The 17,258-nt window shown below is 40.8% G+C and overlaps 1 protein-coding gene across 1 annotated transcript in view; it reads right to left on the bottom strand.

Moving 5' to 3' along the window:
- Window positions 1–17,258, bottom strand: part of LOC126473725 (ubiquitin conjugation factor E4 A) — a 117,027-nt gene that overhangs the window by 25,193 nt on the left and 74,576 nt on the right. Inside the window, exons 8-9 of the mRNA XM_050100973.1 lie at window positions 842–1,004; window positions 431–635 (exon numbers count right to left, since the gene is read on the bottom strand). Coding sequence (XP_049956930.1) covers window positions 431–635; window positions 842–1,004 — 368 coding nt within the window. The remainder of the gene's footprint in view (window positions 1–430; window positions 636–841; window positions 1,005–17,258) is intronic.

The following is a 17,258-nucleotide window of genomic DNA, read 5'->3' as shown; positions in this document are numbered from 1 at the left end:
AGAGAAGTAACTAGTGAATCTCTGTCAATTCTGAAATACATATTTCTTACTTACTGAATGTGTACAATGTCTGTTCATCCACTGGAACTTATTTTATGGCTTACACTTGTGCTTTTCATGCATACCCCTTTAACTGCTCCTAACAATAACACATCAGACATGTTTTGATTCAGATCAAGTCAGTTCCTTTAAAGCCTAACAACTATGAAAAGAAAACGAAACCTCTACACATGTACTGAAATGCTTCAGTTCAGTTATTTTTCTCAGTCTACATATTTTGTGCATTTCTTTCTGCACACATTTGTCCAATTGTCAGTAACGTAAATGGCATGCTTCAGTTAACAGTTGCCCAAGGATAAAGAGACAGCTGGATAAGACCAGAAGACATGTTGGAACTGTACTATTATTATAACTGATTGTTGCACTGTACCTGGCAATTGTTGAGCGATCAACAGTTTTCCTTGATGAAGGCAAGATCACAGGATCCATCATTAGAGTAGACATAATAGGGTCCAAGAATTCTTCAGGTGCTTCAGCTAGTATCTCCTCTTCAGTTTTTTGACGAGAAGCCATCATAGCCACTTTGCTCGCAACTAACTGTAGATCGGTGATAAGAGCACCCCCTCCAATGCGAGCTGTTTAATACATCAAGTATTATTCACCTTAGAAAAGTAACTAATTTCTCTCTCTCTATTTATTTATTTACCTATCATGGGCATAAACATGTACAAACTCAGCTAAGAAAAAACAACACTATTAAGTAATCTTCGTATGATGTTAAATTATATCTTCAATTAATGTATTAATTCTGCCCGCATATAGATAGCTACATGCTGCTTACCTAAAACATCCTCAGCTAGCTGAAAAAGTTGTGGACTGTAGGAACGACCATCTGAGGAGACTGCTGTGCAGAATTCATCACTGTTGTATAAATGCACATATATCTTGCAGATATTCATTACGATAGCTGCAGGGTCAAATTCATATTCCTTCTGATCTTTAACCTGTAACAAACCACACAATAAAACAATGGAAAATCCAGGATGGAATGGAACAGTATTATGAAAAGGAAAGTTGCTATGCACCATATAGTGGGGACGCTGAGTCGCAAACAGGCGCAATAAAAAGACTGTCACAAATAAGCTTTCGGCCAGCAAGGCCTTCGTCAAAAATAAGACGACAGACAGACACACACACACATGCAAACGCAACTCACACACATGACTGCCGTCTCTGGCAACTGAAGCCACACTGCGAGGAACAGCAACAGTGCATGATGGGAATGGCGACTGGATGGGGGAAGGCAGAGGCTGGGGCAAGGAGGGGGAGGAATAGTAGGGGAGGGGTGGGGGACAGTGAAGTGCTGCTAGGAAGTGCGCAGAGATGAGGTGGAGAGAGGGTAGGGAAGCTACATGCAGTCGGGAGGTTAGATGGAGGGCAGTCGGGAGGTGGGGAGGGGGGGGGGGGGGAGCAGAAAAGGAAAAAAATAATAAGACTGGGTGCATTGGTGGAATGAGGGGAATGGGTAGTGCTTGAGTGAGAACAGGGAAAGGGCTGGATGGATGAGAACAATGACTAATGAAGGTTGAGGCCAGGAGGGTTACAGGAATGTAGGATATATTGCAGGGAAAGTTCCCTCCCTGACCAATTCATAAAAGCTGGTATTGGTGGGAAGGATGCATATGGCCGAGGCTGTGAAGCAGTCATTGAAATGAAGGATGTCTTGTTGGGCAGCATGCTGAGCAACAAGGTGGTCCACTTGTTTCTGGGCCACAGTTAGTTAGTGGCCATTAATGGGGACAGAATGCTTGTTGGTTGTCATGCCCACACAGAATGCAGCACAGTGGTCGCACCTTGAATGGCCCTCCGTCTAACCTCCTGACTAAACTTAGCTTCCCCACCCCCTCTCCACCTTATCCCTGAACTCTCCACAGCAGCACTTCACTGTCTCCCCCCTCCTCACCCCAGCCTCCACCTCCCCCACTCAGTCGCCACTCCCATCAAGCACTGGTGCTGCTGCTCGCAGTGTGGCTTCAGTTGCTGGAGCCTGCAGTCAGAAGTGTGATTTTTTGTGTGTGTGTGTGTGTGTGTGTGTGTGTGTGTGTGTGTGTGTGTGTGTGTGTGCGCGCGCGCGCGCGCGCGCGCGCGCGTGGGGAGATCTATTTTTTGTTGTGGCTATCTGCAACTCAGCATCTCTACTATTTGGTGAGCAACCAACAAAATACATTTGTTGCATTAAAACAAATCAGAAAAACGAAACACAACAAGTATGTGTTACAAAGCATGTGGCTTCTTGTGGAGTGTCTACAAAGGTAAGATAATCAAATTTTTCATGCCTTAGAGTATATGTAATTTAGAAGTAAAGGAGACAACTCATTGAATAGCTGCAGTGTTGAGTCATTGACATGTACACAAAGAAAGAATGAAAACTTGCTAGCTTTTGCACAGTTCCTTTAACAAGCTAAAGCACTGGCACACTTTAGTTGTATGTGTGTGTGTGTGTGTGTGTGTGTGTGTGTGTGTGTGTGTGTGTGTGTGCGTGTGTGTGTGTGTTTGTTTTCTCTAGCTCATTAAAGAATCTGTCCAAAAGCTAGCAAGTTTTCATTCCTTGTCGATGACTCAACGCTTCTACTATTCCGTGAGTGGTCTTTATTCACCAGAACTTTCTGTACCATAGTTACAACTTACAATACTGAGGATGGAGGTAAAAATGAATGTTACCTGTATGTACAGTGTAACTGTTCAGTCTGTTATGCAACAGATGTTAAAAAGGTAATCATAGTCTGCATATAGATATATGGCTATGCATCAATAACTTGAAGTCATGGTGATGGTGATTACAATTTTTGGGTGAGAGCCCTTGACAACACTGTTACCACTTGTATTTGCTAAAATATTTTAAGCTATGATTAACTATTAAAAACAATAATAAAATCTGATACGATCTTCCATAACTGCTCAAAGTCACAATGTAATACTAACTCACAATGAAATATGCTAAACTAAAAACTCTGCACAAATATTGCTTTAAAGTAACACAAGGAAAACTAAAAAATAATATAACAGAAAATTGTATCTCGCTTACCACTGATGAAGGATGAGTACCCTACCTCAAAACAAATTAAATATACCTTTATAGAAATTGAAAATTTCAGGGCATGTACAATTAATTTTTTTTCCATTTAACACTATTACATAAGGATTATTCAAGAACAACAGGGTGCTCTTTAATTCCTCAATTCAGGATACATTTCATATACTAAGATACAAAAACATCAATGCTTGGTCTTCTAGATATATGAGCACCCATCACAGACAATGTACATTCAACCAATAATGTGAAAATCCCATCTACTACTCTTAAGAATGGTTTTTGATACACATTAGCAATGATAAAAATTCGTGTCTTCTAACAGAAGCTTTAAATTTTTGACATTGTTCTAAGGCTTAATGTACCACTCCTCATAAGAGATGTCATTCCTAAATTCCTTTCTTCTGTTCTGTACACACAGTCTGTCTACATTGATGTGTTTTTCCTGAATTAGGATGGAAGAACATATTCTGAACGTTGCAGAGAGGCGGTGCAGCTAATGAAGATTTTTGTTGCCATTTTTTTCTTTCCTTGCAATAATTTCCAAGACACAGGTGAAATTAACACTAATTAAGCTATGTAGCAAAGTATTGGTGCATTTGACTACTAAAGTGCAGCAGACAACCCAAATCGAATTTCACCTCTTTCCAGTTATTCCATCACTACTTTTGCAAACAGTGCCACAAACATTATCAGCCCTGTCATGCAACCACATGATGAATGAGAGTCATTTACTAACTGCCTGCAAAACAGTATGTCCTTTCTTTAGATACAATTTTAGAATTGTGGTCACTATATCTCAATAATCTTGCTCCATATCCTTTAATATCATCAGAGACTTCTACAGAAACAATGACAGCCAGAGCACACGGCCTGTCTCACAATCACATGACTTTTTTAAAATAATAATAATAATACAGATTTACTTTTCTCAGAAGAAGTTTATTGCCCGAAGAATAACCATTCTATGAAATGAAGTAGACTCGCATCTATATACAGGGTATTTACACTCCTGGAGAACCGGGAAATCTGGGAGACACCCAGGAATTTATTATTATTTTAGTTTTCAGCTAAATTTATATAATTTTGGCTGGTAAGAACTGATACTCTAACAAAGAATTTGGCTTTAGCCCATTGCTACAGAATAATACTGCAGCAATAAAACATAAACGAGAGAATAACATCAAAATAAAACTTTAGTTGCAAAGAAAAAGCGCTATTTACAACAACACAACACATGCGCTATTTACAACACAACACAGTGCAAAGGCTGTAGGAAAAAGATTGTGCAATACTTTGTAACAACAAACTGCTTACATTTTTAACACACCGCAGAAAAACATTGCAAATGGTGTTTTGAGAAGAGTTACTTTCAAAGCAAATCTTCTTTTATGCAAGACGAATTATGTTACATGTGACAATGTACAATGAATTTCTTAAATGATGGAGCATTTAACTCTTTCAAAACTTAACACTTTGTGGACTAGCCACTTAGAAAAATTTCAGGCCCAGAAGACAAGCCATTTGTGCAAACATTTAAAATTTTACTGGCACATATGTGTTTGATATATCCAGGGTGTATACGACCCGGGAGATCCAGGAAAAACCCGGGAATTTTTTCATCCGGGAGAAAACCGGGAAAAATCTGGGAATTTTTTAGAATTCCGGTAATTTTTCGTTGTTTTAGTTTTCAGTTAAATTTTTGTAATTTTGACTGGTAAGAACTGTTACTAGAACAAAGGATATTTCTGTATCCCGCTACTGCAGAATAATACTGCAGCTTTAAAACATGAATGAGAGAAAAAAACGAAAATAAAACTTAAATTGCAAAGGAAATGCACCATATAAAATAACACAGTGCTCGTACAAGCATCTGCAAATAGCAAAATGTGTCAAAGGCTTTTGGAAGACTATGCAATGCTTCATAACAACAAACTGCCTTTGATGAGGCTGACGTCACAACTGTTTACATTAGACTCAGTTAATCAGTTACAAGCAAGCTCATGCACACGCGCAGTTGAGTTGCGTATGGGTAGTACGTTCTCCCACTTCTGGCTACAGAAATGTGGCTGTTGAATGTGTAAGCAGCAGTAGCAGCAACCAGCCACATGGCACCTGGAAAAATTTTCTTGGCATGCCCAAGCTGCCAGATTCACGCGTGTGCAGCAGGCCCGGATCTAGTGGGGAGTGAGGGCAAAGCGGGGTATCTGAACCGGGCGGCAATTTCAGGGGGAGGGGGCAAATTCATATTCTTGAGAAAAAAAACCTTGTTTCACAAAGCACCTAGCATCCAGTGCACGTCGGTCTATCTATTATTCATATGATTTTGAAACGCATCCCTGCTAGTTTTTGAACACATTCTAAGTTGATTTCTGAATGAATTATAAGTTGATGTTTGAATGCGTGCATAGTGTACGTGATGTCTCTGCCAGGGGAATCCTCATCACATCTAGAAATAAACTTTCCGGCAGACAAAACAGGGCGGGGCTATAGAGCAGAATAAAGCCGAACCGGTGAATGCCAAGTGCTGCTTGTTTATGTGGGTGATTCGGTTTGCGAATGTTCAGCGTTGTTATAATTACTGGCAAAATCCATAGATTCAGACTACCAGAGTGGAAATAAACAACTAACAGGTAAGAAAGATTACGTATTATCTTCTCGGTGTATCCAAGAAAATGAAGTTTTGACAGAAATTTTTTGGCCAGATCGCTACATGAGACAGGGCCAGTTGTAGTCCCTGGCTAGCAGCCACTTACGTTCCATTCTGGAAGTAGTGCGGAAAATGCATTGTACGAACACGTAATAATGCCTAACTGGAGAATAATCACCAGATAACTAAACGATGATTGTGGCAGAGTTAGTGAAGTTGACCAGAGACTGAGTTTTGACAGTCGTAGGAATAGTTACAGAATTAGTGATGACAAGACTGTTTGTTAGAACAAGGAAGGAGAAGAAATGGAGACATCACACGAATTATGGAAGAATATGAAGATTCCAAATTTATACAAAAATTTCGTTCTACTACTTTTCGGTCTCATGCATGAGAAACTGGAGTGTATGAATGAAATGTGAAACTATTTCCTAAAGTAAAGCTTTTTGCTTGTAGTAGGCCAAATAGGTATTTCATATTGGTACTTCATGAATTATATTCTGACGTATTATATAAATGATCATTATTGCCAAAACAGTCTCGCTTATTTGATGTGTGTTACAATTGCTGAAATATTAGAAAGGCCCATTTTGTTTTCTCCAGCACACGGTGACAAAATGATGTAATCAGATCGAGAAACCACACCAGTCTTGGGTACTATTTGTATTAATAGTTTTTTCAGTATTACACAACATTTCTCATGTAGCAAAACGTTGGACGAACTTTGATAAGGTAATAGTCCTTTCGCAGAAAGGAAAGCACACCATGTAAAGCTGTAGCAAGATTAGAGAGAAAAAGTCTAGGCCTAAGGACTGAAGAAATGCGTACTGTCTTGCCTGTCTCTTGTCTTTACTGGTTTTAGGTGTCCTATATTTAATTTTATGTCACACAGAAAAGCAAGTTATTGGCTAATAGGCAATAAAGAGTCCAGTTTTTCTGAAGAGTTCTTGTTCTCCTGGTTACAAATAATCCTATCCAGTACTAATTGTGTGTGAGAGAGAGAGAGAGAGAGAGAGAGGGCAGGATGTCAAACCGGCCGACTGGGAGCAGGAGAGGGGCTACAGGAAATTTTAATTCCCACTATCCTGAAATAGTTTGATGGCATCCATTACAAAATATACACGTTTGAGTTCCACAGAGCGAAATACAGTGACATGCGGTATAACAATGTTGTTTAAAGATGTGTGGCACCACACTGCACACTTAAGACCAAATAACATGTCTTACATCATTTCCTTGAAGATATATCTTTTATGTATCAGTCAGACTCTTCAGTAAGATATGCGCTACAAAATGAACTTATTTTTGAAAAATCTTATTTTTTTGAATTTTTGACATTCTGATGCGCAGAACAGTCTGAGTTATAGGTCTCCACGTGACCCGTTTTTACATTTAGTGATTTTTCTGTTTCCTCTTTGTTTACTGCTCTCACGTCAAATGAAAAGAAAATGGATTTCTGTGGCTTGGAGCTATCAAGTGAATTAAAATACATTCACTTAATTACAGAAGGGTTAAACTATGTTACTAGTTTCAGATCTTATTTCCACCTTTCTGATAGTCAAGTATTAATCGCCTTGCAGAACAATGAAGTTATTTTTGCTGGTTTGATAAATAAATTTGGCTTTTATTAAAGCTTTCCTGCTGAGGCAGTCAATTTATTCCACACTATTGGCTAGTTTCAACTGTTCGCTGCATATCAGGTGCATGTTTTCATCTTCTAGCATGTATGGAGGCCTACGTCATAGAGAATCTGGACATACGACCTGCAAGATTACAGACCAATATCCTTAACAGTGGTTTGCTGCAAAATTCTTGAGCATATTTTAAGTTAGAATTTAACAAATTTTGTTGGGACAGGACAGCTTCTGCCCAGGAATCACCAGTGATTTTAAAATTTTAAAAGCATAGCTAAAGCAAACCACAGCTTGCTCTTTTTTTTGCCTGATATCCTCAAAACACAGCTCGCTCTTTTCTTGCACGATATCCTGTGAACCATGGATGAAGGATAGCAGCCGGACTCCATATTCTTAAATTTCTGGAGGCCATAAGATACAGTGCCCCAATGCAGACCGCTAATGAAGGTGCAAGCATAATACGGAACAGGTTCCCAAATATGCAAGTGGCTCACAGACTTCTTAAGAGTGCCGATCAGCAACAAGGGTATTGTCAGGGGTGGTTTAGAGGAGTGCGATACAATAGCTCTTGTTCCCTGTATACAGGGTGTCTCTTCTAAGAGTTGGTAGGCACATTTTCCCTGGTGTTTCAGCAGATATTTGCAAATATGTTTTTGCATTGTGTAGCTGGAGTCAGCCCAATCAGATAGTGCTCATCATGTCTTCCTTGTGAGGTACAGTGTGGATGGAAACTGTCAGTTTGTTTCTCAACAAAATTATTTTTGAAGTGGAATTTTACAAGCCCATTCACTAAAGTGGTCTTGGATTAGTCTAGCGCGGTACTTGTTTTATCAATATGTATTAAGAAGGATAGTAAAACCTGAAGAACAATCAGTACTTAAGCAGCTAAAACAATGCCCTGACTGCTACTGCCAAGCATGCTGTGCTACTGAGTTGCTGCTGTTTATTTTTCATTGTTTACTGTCCCTTTCAATACATATTGATAAAATAAATATTTCACTATATTAATTTGGGAGTGCCATATTGAATAGGCACATCAAATTCTGATTTAAAATAAATATGTTTTTAATGGGAAACAAACTGAGTTTTTTGTTGACAATGGACTCACATGAAAAACATGATGAGCACTATTTGTTTGGGGTGACTACAGCTACACCATGCAAAAACAAAATTGCATATGTCTGCCAAAACAACAAAGAAATGCACCTGATGACACTTAGGAGACACCCAGTACATACAAGGATGTCTGGAAAGTAAGCACTGTTTCACTCTACTGCCACTGTAGCACTAGTGCCGCAGTTCCACACATTCACACTTACTCTCTGGTTCATTGTCTTTCCACTGATGCCATTGAAGCTGGATTGAGTTGTGTACTCTCTTGTCAGTGATTGTTCAAAATGTTATTAGACAGTATCTGAGCCCACTGACTGTGTGCTGTGTTGTGCAATATGATTTTAGAATGCAAAGAATGTTAAGCCAGCTGAAGTTCACCATCAATGTGTCGAGATTTATGGTGAAATGTAATGAGTGATGGAATAGTGAGAATATTGATAAGATGGACGAACCAATGTTCATGACGAAGCACAAAGTGGGCGGCCTTCTGTTGTCAATAATTGTTTCTCTAAGAAAGTGGATGAGAAACTATGTGAAAACAGACAGTTCACAATAAGAATGCTTTGTAATGAGTTTCCACTAATTTCAAAAACTATGACTGTCACAAATCACTTAATTTTTCTGAAAATTGTGTTCCCTTTGGGTTCCAAAAATGCTTATGGATGTCCACAAAACGAAGCGACTTGGCAGTGCTTTGATATTTCTTACCCAATACAGAGATGAGGGAGATGAAGTCCTAAACAGAATTGTGAGCAGTGATAAAATTTTGATTTATCCTGTCACTCCATAATCAAACCCACAGTCGATGGAGTGGAGGCAATCTGCTTGTTGAGTTCCTTCCCAGAGGTTAAACTGTCAAACTGTCAACGTGGTATGTTACTGTGAAACACTGAGAAAACTTCACATCCCCATTCTGCCGGTGTCACTCACAACCTTATTTAATTGGGAGAAATTATGTCATCCACCAAGCAGCTCTGATCTCACATCTTCTGACTTGAAGCTTAATTTTGGATGAAGGCCTTTGACAGCCATGACGATTCAAAAAATGGTATTCAGCAGTGGTCGTCTTCACTGGTGGCATCTTTCTATGAATACAGCACATAAAATGTCTGAACAATCGTGGCAACTATATAGAAAAATATGTTACTGCATTGCCTGTTTTATTCTGAATTATGATGCACAGTTCAATAATACAAGAACTGCAATATCGTATTTATCCGCCGCCACTGGGCAAGCAACTTTCAAGTAAAGTCTCTCACCTGTACGGGAATATACATAATGGATGTATGACGACACGTTGTAGACACATGGTTGACAATGTGTGGAAATTTGAGTCTGGCTGTGAGTCACGCATGGATAGCCAAATGGTAAGACAACTGCTCACTGTAAGTTGGAAATTCGGGTTCAAGTCCTGGTCCAGCACAAATTTTTATTCCATTCTACAGCTGATGGTTGTCCATATTCGCAACTTTGAATACATTTAACGTATGTAGAAAAATGTCTAAGAAATTCTCTTTCTTGTAAAAATAAATTTTGGTTTGAAAAAAATGTGTTCATTTAGTTTTTTTCCTAAAACTGTACTTACTTTCTGGACATGCCTCATAAATGAACTTGATGAACAGGGTGAGCGACAAAATATGAGAGTGTTTGATGCTGCTGCCTTAGTTTACAGAGAAGTGTTGTTGAGTAACTGTAGGAGGACTTAAACAGAATATCTATTTGAATATAATAGAGGGAAACATTCCACGTGGGAAAAATATATCTAAAAACAAAGATGATGAGACTTACCAAACAAAAGCGCTGGCAGGTCGATAGACACACAAACAAACACAAAAACACACACAATTCTAGCTTTCGCAACCAACAGTTGCTTCGTCAGGAAAGGGGGAAGGAGAGGTAAAGACGAAAGGATGTGGGTTTTAAGGGAGAGGGTAAGGAGTCATCCCAATCCCGGGAGCGGAAAGACTTACCTTAGGGGGAAAAAAGGACGGGTATACACTCGCGCGCACGCGCGCGCCCTCACACACAAACACACACACACACACACACACACACACACACACACACACACACATATCCATCCGCACATACACAGACACAAGCAGGACGACCCACTCTTGAGTACTACTCAAGTGTTAAGGAGCCCCACAAGGTTGGATTAAAGGAAGACACCAAAGTAATTCTGAGGAGAGCTGTTATATTTGTTACCAGTAGGTTCGATCAACACGTATTAAATCTGCTTTGTGAATTCGAATGGAAATCCCTGGAGGGAAGACAACATTCTTTTTGTGAAACACTATTGAGAAAATTTAGAGAACCAGCGTTTTCAGCTGATTGCATGGCAATTCTACTGCTGCCAACATACATTTTGTGTAAGAACCACGAAGAAAAGATAAGAGAAAATTAGGGTTTATTTGGAGGCTTGTAGTCACTTTCACTTTGTTCCATTTACAAGCGGAACAGGAAAGGGAATGACTAATAGTGGTTAAAGGAAGCCTCCACCATACACCATATGGTGGCCTGCAGAATATCTATGTCAAAGTAGATGTGATGTAAATGTGAGGATAAAAGAAATAATGGTGCACTCATTCATTCACAACCTGACTTACTTTGGTTAGGCCAAAGATACAATCAGGGTGAGATATACCTCCATAGTTGCCCATAAAAGAATATTAATAACCAACCATTTCTTTAGCTAAGTGTTTACTTTGATACTGAGAGGATTTTCCTTTTAATTTTATTTATTTATTTTACAGAGGATTCTATAATTCTCGCAATCTAGATAGTTAGTCCTGTGAGAAGCTCACCATCTACGATGTAAAATACTAGTAGGAAATGAGACTCTTTGGCAGCCAGTTTAGCCTCCTGTTAGGAGAATATCTTTGGCTTGCACAGTTCATTCTGAACTGCACTGTCGACATGCATTTCTTTGTACATCCGTGTTTAGTTATGAAGTGTGTATTCATTGCATTTACTAGCATTCTTCTTCTTCCTGTGAGCATTCCCAGCCAGGATTCCCACAGTGGTGACGCCAAAACGAAGAGCAGCCACTACTTGAACATAATGAGTGTACTTTGTCGAATTGTATTTGCTTCGACAATGGAGACATCCCATGATCACAATTTTTAAAAGTGACTTAGACAAATTGGTGGCCCACGTTATGTCTTCTACCACCTGGATCACCCTATGTTACGTACGAAACATGAAAGTGACATTTTAAAGTGTTGTACCTTCAACTACAACAGTGGTGAATGCTTGCATGAACAATCTGTAACAACTTTTGACCTCCTTGTGAGTTCAACGATGAGTTCAATCATCCACAAATTGGGTACAGGCCAGCCAAATCTATGTAACCATAGACAGCACCCAGCCGGCTGTGCCACAAGAAAAAATTCTCATGTTTCAATCCACGTTGTGCAAGGTACCAGGAAGCTTGTCCATGGTCACCCTCAGGCTACACTTCCCAGAACATCAATGACAAAATTTCTGTGGAACATATGTAAAACTGAGGTTTCATCCTGAACTACTGCCTTTCAACTAGAACACCCTGCAATGAGGTTTACAATCATCAACTTCATACTACAGAACTAGAGCACCCTTGATGACACTTCTAAGTTTGTGTAACATAGGGGAACATGTCCAGGTCATCAGTGACATCATACAAGCAACCTCCGGCCAAGGCAAATTGCCACTGTGAAGGCACCACAACAGTGGTGACAGTAATTCACAAAGAGAGATTAGGCAACAGGAAACCATCTCAGCTTAGATAACATCTCCGTACATCAATCAACTTGACCGTCATGCCAGAAAACATGCTATGGACACTATGGTTCTTCAAACTATTGCCACAGACTTGACTGGCAGTGATCACGCATGAGAGAGAAATGATGGAACACAACATAGTCCTGGCTGCCAGACTTTTTTCTGTCCTGCAGCAATGACAATAGAGGAATGTGACAGACAATAATGGCCACCTCCAGTACGACATGCTGCCCACAGCTGATGCGACCTCAGCAATTATGTACACTCATGAGATTGATGTAACTAGCCTCCACCATGAGAGCAGCGACCTTGAGCCAGCCGCGATAGCCACGCCCATGGCTGACAGTAACATTCCTCACACAGGCAAGCCGATGGGACAATATTTGTATTGGTTTCACAATTGCTTTTGCGATGGGGCATGCAACTTCAACAAGTAGAGCAACCACACAAACACTGTTCTTGATCACACTGCACTCAGGTAAATCACCTACAGCTAAAACATGGGCCACACTAGTTTTGCACCATTTCTGAGTGACATAGTAGATTGCGTGTGTCACATAACTAAAAAAAGTCGATACTGCCTGATCGACACTAGCACAGAAGTGAGGACCATCCCCAGAGAAACTACCACCAGCAGAGTTTGCGACATCTGCCGTCTATCTTCATCAAACTTTTTGGAATTGTCATGTGCACCAAGGCTGTCAGTTGGCATGAGAAATTTCCATGGCACTTTTCTGGTCACTGATGTTTGATACTAGATCTTGAGTGCAGATTTTCTCCATTAATTTCATTTCTCCCCAAATCTAACACGAGGTATCTCAGGCAAAGCAGCAGCAGAGAGTGGATATCCACATCACTAACAGTCTGCCACCACGTCCACAGGCAGTTCAGGAGGAGTCTATTCTAACAGCATCTTCCTCAATCCCTACACATGACATCCATCTGCAACTACTTAATGACCCTCAGACTTTAGAATTGGAAATACAAAATGATGAAGCATTATGAAGGAAGGGAAAAGAAGAGCTTAAAGGCTTCGCAGTGAGAATCTCGAACTGAACACAAAAATACTTTTGTTAGATAGCAGCACTTAAGGCAAGAACAGCGTCAATACCCAGCATGAATAAGACAGTATCTGCCCTGACACCAGCAAATGACATGCAGACTTAGCATGAATGAGACAGTACCTGTCCTGACACCAGCAAACGACACACATAGTTAGGACACTGCACAAGTCATCTCCAATACAGGTCAGTACAGTGAACTTATCCACCAGTACGCGCACCTCTTCTACGTGTGGTCCCTGTACTCCCCAGATGACAAATGTGGCATTTAAGTGGAGAGGTATTGGACATGACATGAAGTCCACAACCAACGTGCACGGACTGGTGCCAGACAGACTATGAACAGCTAAAACTGTTATCAACAAATTACTGCAATCTGGCATAGTAGAGAGTCAGATATCCCACCCACACACTTGGTTTCCAAAAAAGACGGAACATACATGTTATGTGGTGACAGAACATACATGTTATGTGGTGATAATCGGATCCTCAACAATTGCGCAGTACCTGATAGTTACCCGACACCGAACATTCAAGATTTTACTTGCAACTTGGCAGGTTCTTCTGTGTTTAGTGTTCTAGACTATAGCATGTTTACCTGCAAATTCCCATGGCTGCTAAGGATATATTCAAAAGAATGATAACACAGTTCAGCCTCTCTCTTCAAATTTCCTTTTTACTGCGCATACCTGGATGATATATTAGTTTTTTGGCATTACTGCAAGAACAAGAGGAACATCTTACACTCACTTATGAGACCCTTGAACTTTTCAGTGTAGTGATAAACCATGACAAATGTCAACTTTGACAATCGAAGTCACATATCTGGACACTGTTAGTCAAAATGGGGTTCAACCTATGACTCAATGTACGGAACTCCGTCAGTTTCAATGACCCAAGAATTATCATGATCTGTGGTGATTTCCCTGCATGGTTAACTTCTATAGACATCACTTGCCACATTTACTGCAGACATACAGGCACTATTGACAGCCTTGTTGGCTGGCAGCAGAAACACATGTGGCAAGCAGGCTCTCGCTCGCTTGGATCCTCACATGCAACAAGCATTCGCTCGAATTAAGCTTAGCTTTGTACATGGTACAATATTAACCCATCAAATGCAAAAAAGCTCCTTTTCAATTACCTTTTACATGAGTGACACTGCACTCAGAGCTGTGCTACAACAGTCAGTCTCAGGCAAGCAACAAACATTACACCCGCTTCTTACAAAAGCTAACTAATCCTAAAGGTAAGTTATCAGCTTATAATAGAGAACTGCTTGCTATATACGAGGCAGTGCAGCGCTTCAAGGATGACAATGAAGGTAGGCACCCACTATTTGCACAGACCACTGACATCGGCCAGATTCTATACTTATCCAGCAGAAGACTGTTCTTGCCATTTCCGTCACCTTGATTATGTTGCACAATTTACCACTAACATTCAGCATTTCAAGGCAGCCAATGACATGGCTGATTACATATCTCAAGTAAGTGCACTATCAGTTGATATCAACAATGACAAACTCAAGCAAGGCCCAACAACAGGATACGCAAATCTGCCGCCTACTACAAGATATTATGACGTGTCTGAAGCTCGAGCAACACCCTATCCCTGGTTCCTCCACGCAGGTCTGGCGTGACATGTCACAAAACCACCTCTGCTTGCTAGTTCCACTCACTATGAGAAAGTCTACTTCACTACTAAACTTGTTACAGACTGATTTGTTGGACTGGATGTGAAGCAAGACTGCAAACTGTGGACACAACCCTGCATGCTTGCCAATGCTACAAGGCTAGTCAACAAGGGCGACATGAAATACTCAAAGGTCAGTTGTAATATGTCCTCCTCCTCCTCCTCCTCCTCCTCCTCCTCCTCCTCCTCCCCCCCCCCTCCCCCCGAATTGGTTGGCCTATTGGAGTCAGAAGGTTCCTGGTATATTCTTTCCACAAAAAACCGATTCCACCGCTGGGTTGAGGCAGCACACTTTTCAGACATAATCATCATCATCATCTTGGACAGTTTCCAGCCACTGGCTGGGTCTGTCGGGAACACAAGCCTCTCCATCGTGTTCTGTCTTTCCACCATTCCCCCTCTTCCACCTTCGTCCAGTTCTCTCCTCTTCTCATCACACATTCCTTTACTCCCTTCACCCATCTATCTCTTGGTCTTCCTCTGGGCCTCTTCCTCTCCAGTTGCAGATCAAACATCCTCTTTGGAATTCTTCCCTCATCCATTCTCTTCATGTGTCCATACCACTGCAGTCTTGATTTTTCTATCCTGTCCTGTACTGGTTCCTCCTTTAGTCTTTCCCTCACATACAAATTTCGCAATCTGTCTCGTCTTGTTACACCCAACCTGCTCCTCTGGAACTTCATTTCACTAGCCTGTATTCTACTTTTGTCGCTTTTGTGCATTACCCATGTCTCACTTCCGTATGTCAATATGGGGAAAAGTAGGTTCGGTATATAATTCCCTTGGATTTCTGTGGCACCTCCTTGCTCCAAATAAGCCCCCTAATGCATTTGTAGAACTGCCCTGCTTTTCTGCACCTTTCATTTATTTCCATTGCGTTTCCCCCCTTACTTTCAATCACGCTTCCCAGGTACTTGAAGTTCTCTACCACTTGTAGTTTTTCCCCTCCACAAGTTATATCCACATTTGGCCTATTCTTCTTCCTTGTTGTGACGATTATTTCACTTTTCTTTGCAGAGAAATGCATTCCATATTGTGCTGCCGTTGCCTCCCATGCATCTAACTGCTCTTGCACCTCCTTCACGCAATTTCCCCATAACATCAGGTCATCGGCAAAGAGCACTGCTTTCATTTTATGATCTCCAATTGCATCTGATACTTGCTGTAGGATTTCATCCATAACAATAATAAACAATAAAGGCGAAAGTGCACTTCCCTGTCGCAGCCCATTTTCCAGCTTGAACCATGCAGTACGTTCCCTCCCCACTTTCACACAACTCTCACTTCCCTCATACATTTTTCTGACTTTTCGTGTTATCTCTTCATCTATCCCTTTTGCATTCAGCACATCCCAGAGCTTGTCCCTACAGATACTGTCATACGCCTTCTCAATATCCAAAAAGGCCATGATTAAGTCCTTCCCGTACTCATAGTGCCTTTCCTGCAGTTGCCTTACCGCAAATATGAGGTCCATTGTTGATCTTCCCGGTCTGAAACCGTACTGCTCCTCTTGCAGTCTACTTTCAATACTGCTTCTTATTCTCTTCTCCATCATCTTTTCATAGATTTTTCCACAGTGGCATAGCAGGGTGATTCCTCTGTAGTTCTCACATCTCCTTTTATCCCCTTTCTTGAAGATCGGGACTATAATTCCTTTCTTCCAATCCTCAGGAATTCTGTTCTCCTTCCACACCACCCTCAGCACTCTGTATAGCCACTGAGTTCCTACTTCTCCTGCTGCTTGTATCATATCCACTGTTACTTCATCCCAACCTGGTGCCTTGCCCCCTTTCATCCTCTTTATGGCTTCTTCCACTTCATTCCAAGTTAGATCATCAATTTCCCCACTATTATAATCATCTGCTGCCTTAGGCTCTCCATCGCTGTTAGTTACCCGCTTGGCGGCATTCAACAGATCTTCAAAGTACTCCTTCCAAATCTTTTTGAGCTCATGCATTTCCTCCACAACTCTTCCATTATTATCCATGATCCTCAGGCGCTCGCTTCTGTCGTTCCTCTTATTTCTTACCATGGTGTAAAGTACTTTTTTGTTCCCTTCACTGTCCTCTTCTAACATTCTTGTCCATTTTTCCATCCCCACACTTTTCAGACATAATGGAGGATTCAAAGTAAAGGCTTTTGTACAGTTGTGGAAAGAGTGTTTCCGCTGCCCAGCATCCATCACTACTGACCAAGGCTGTCAATTTGAGTTTGCAGTATTCTCCAAAGTATGTAACCTTTGCGGCATCCAG

Source organism: Schistocerca serialis, chromosome 1 (genome assembly GCF_023864345.2).
Source record: "Schistocerca serialis cubense isolate TAMUIC-IGC-003099 chromosome 1, iqSchSeri2.2, whole genome shotgun sequence".
In the NCBI taxonomy this organism is placed as follows: Eukaryota; Metazoa; Arthropoda; class Insecta; order Orthoptera; family Acrididae; genus Schistocerca; species Schistocerca serialis.
Note: the sequence above shows the minus strand (reverse complement) of the source record. Positions and strands in the feature narration are given on the sequence as shown.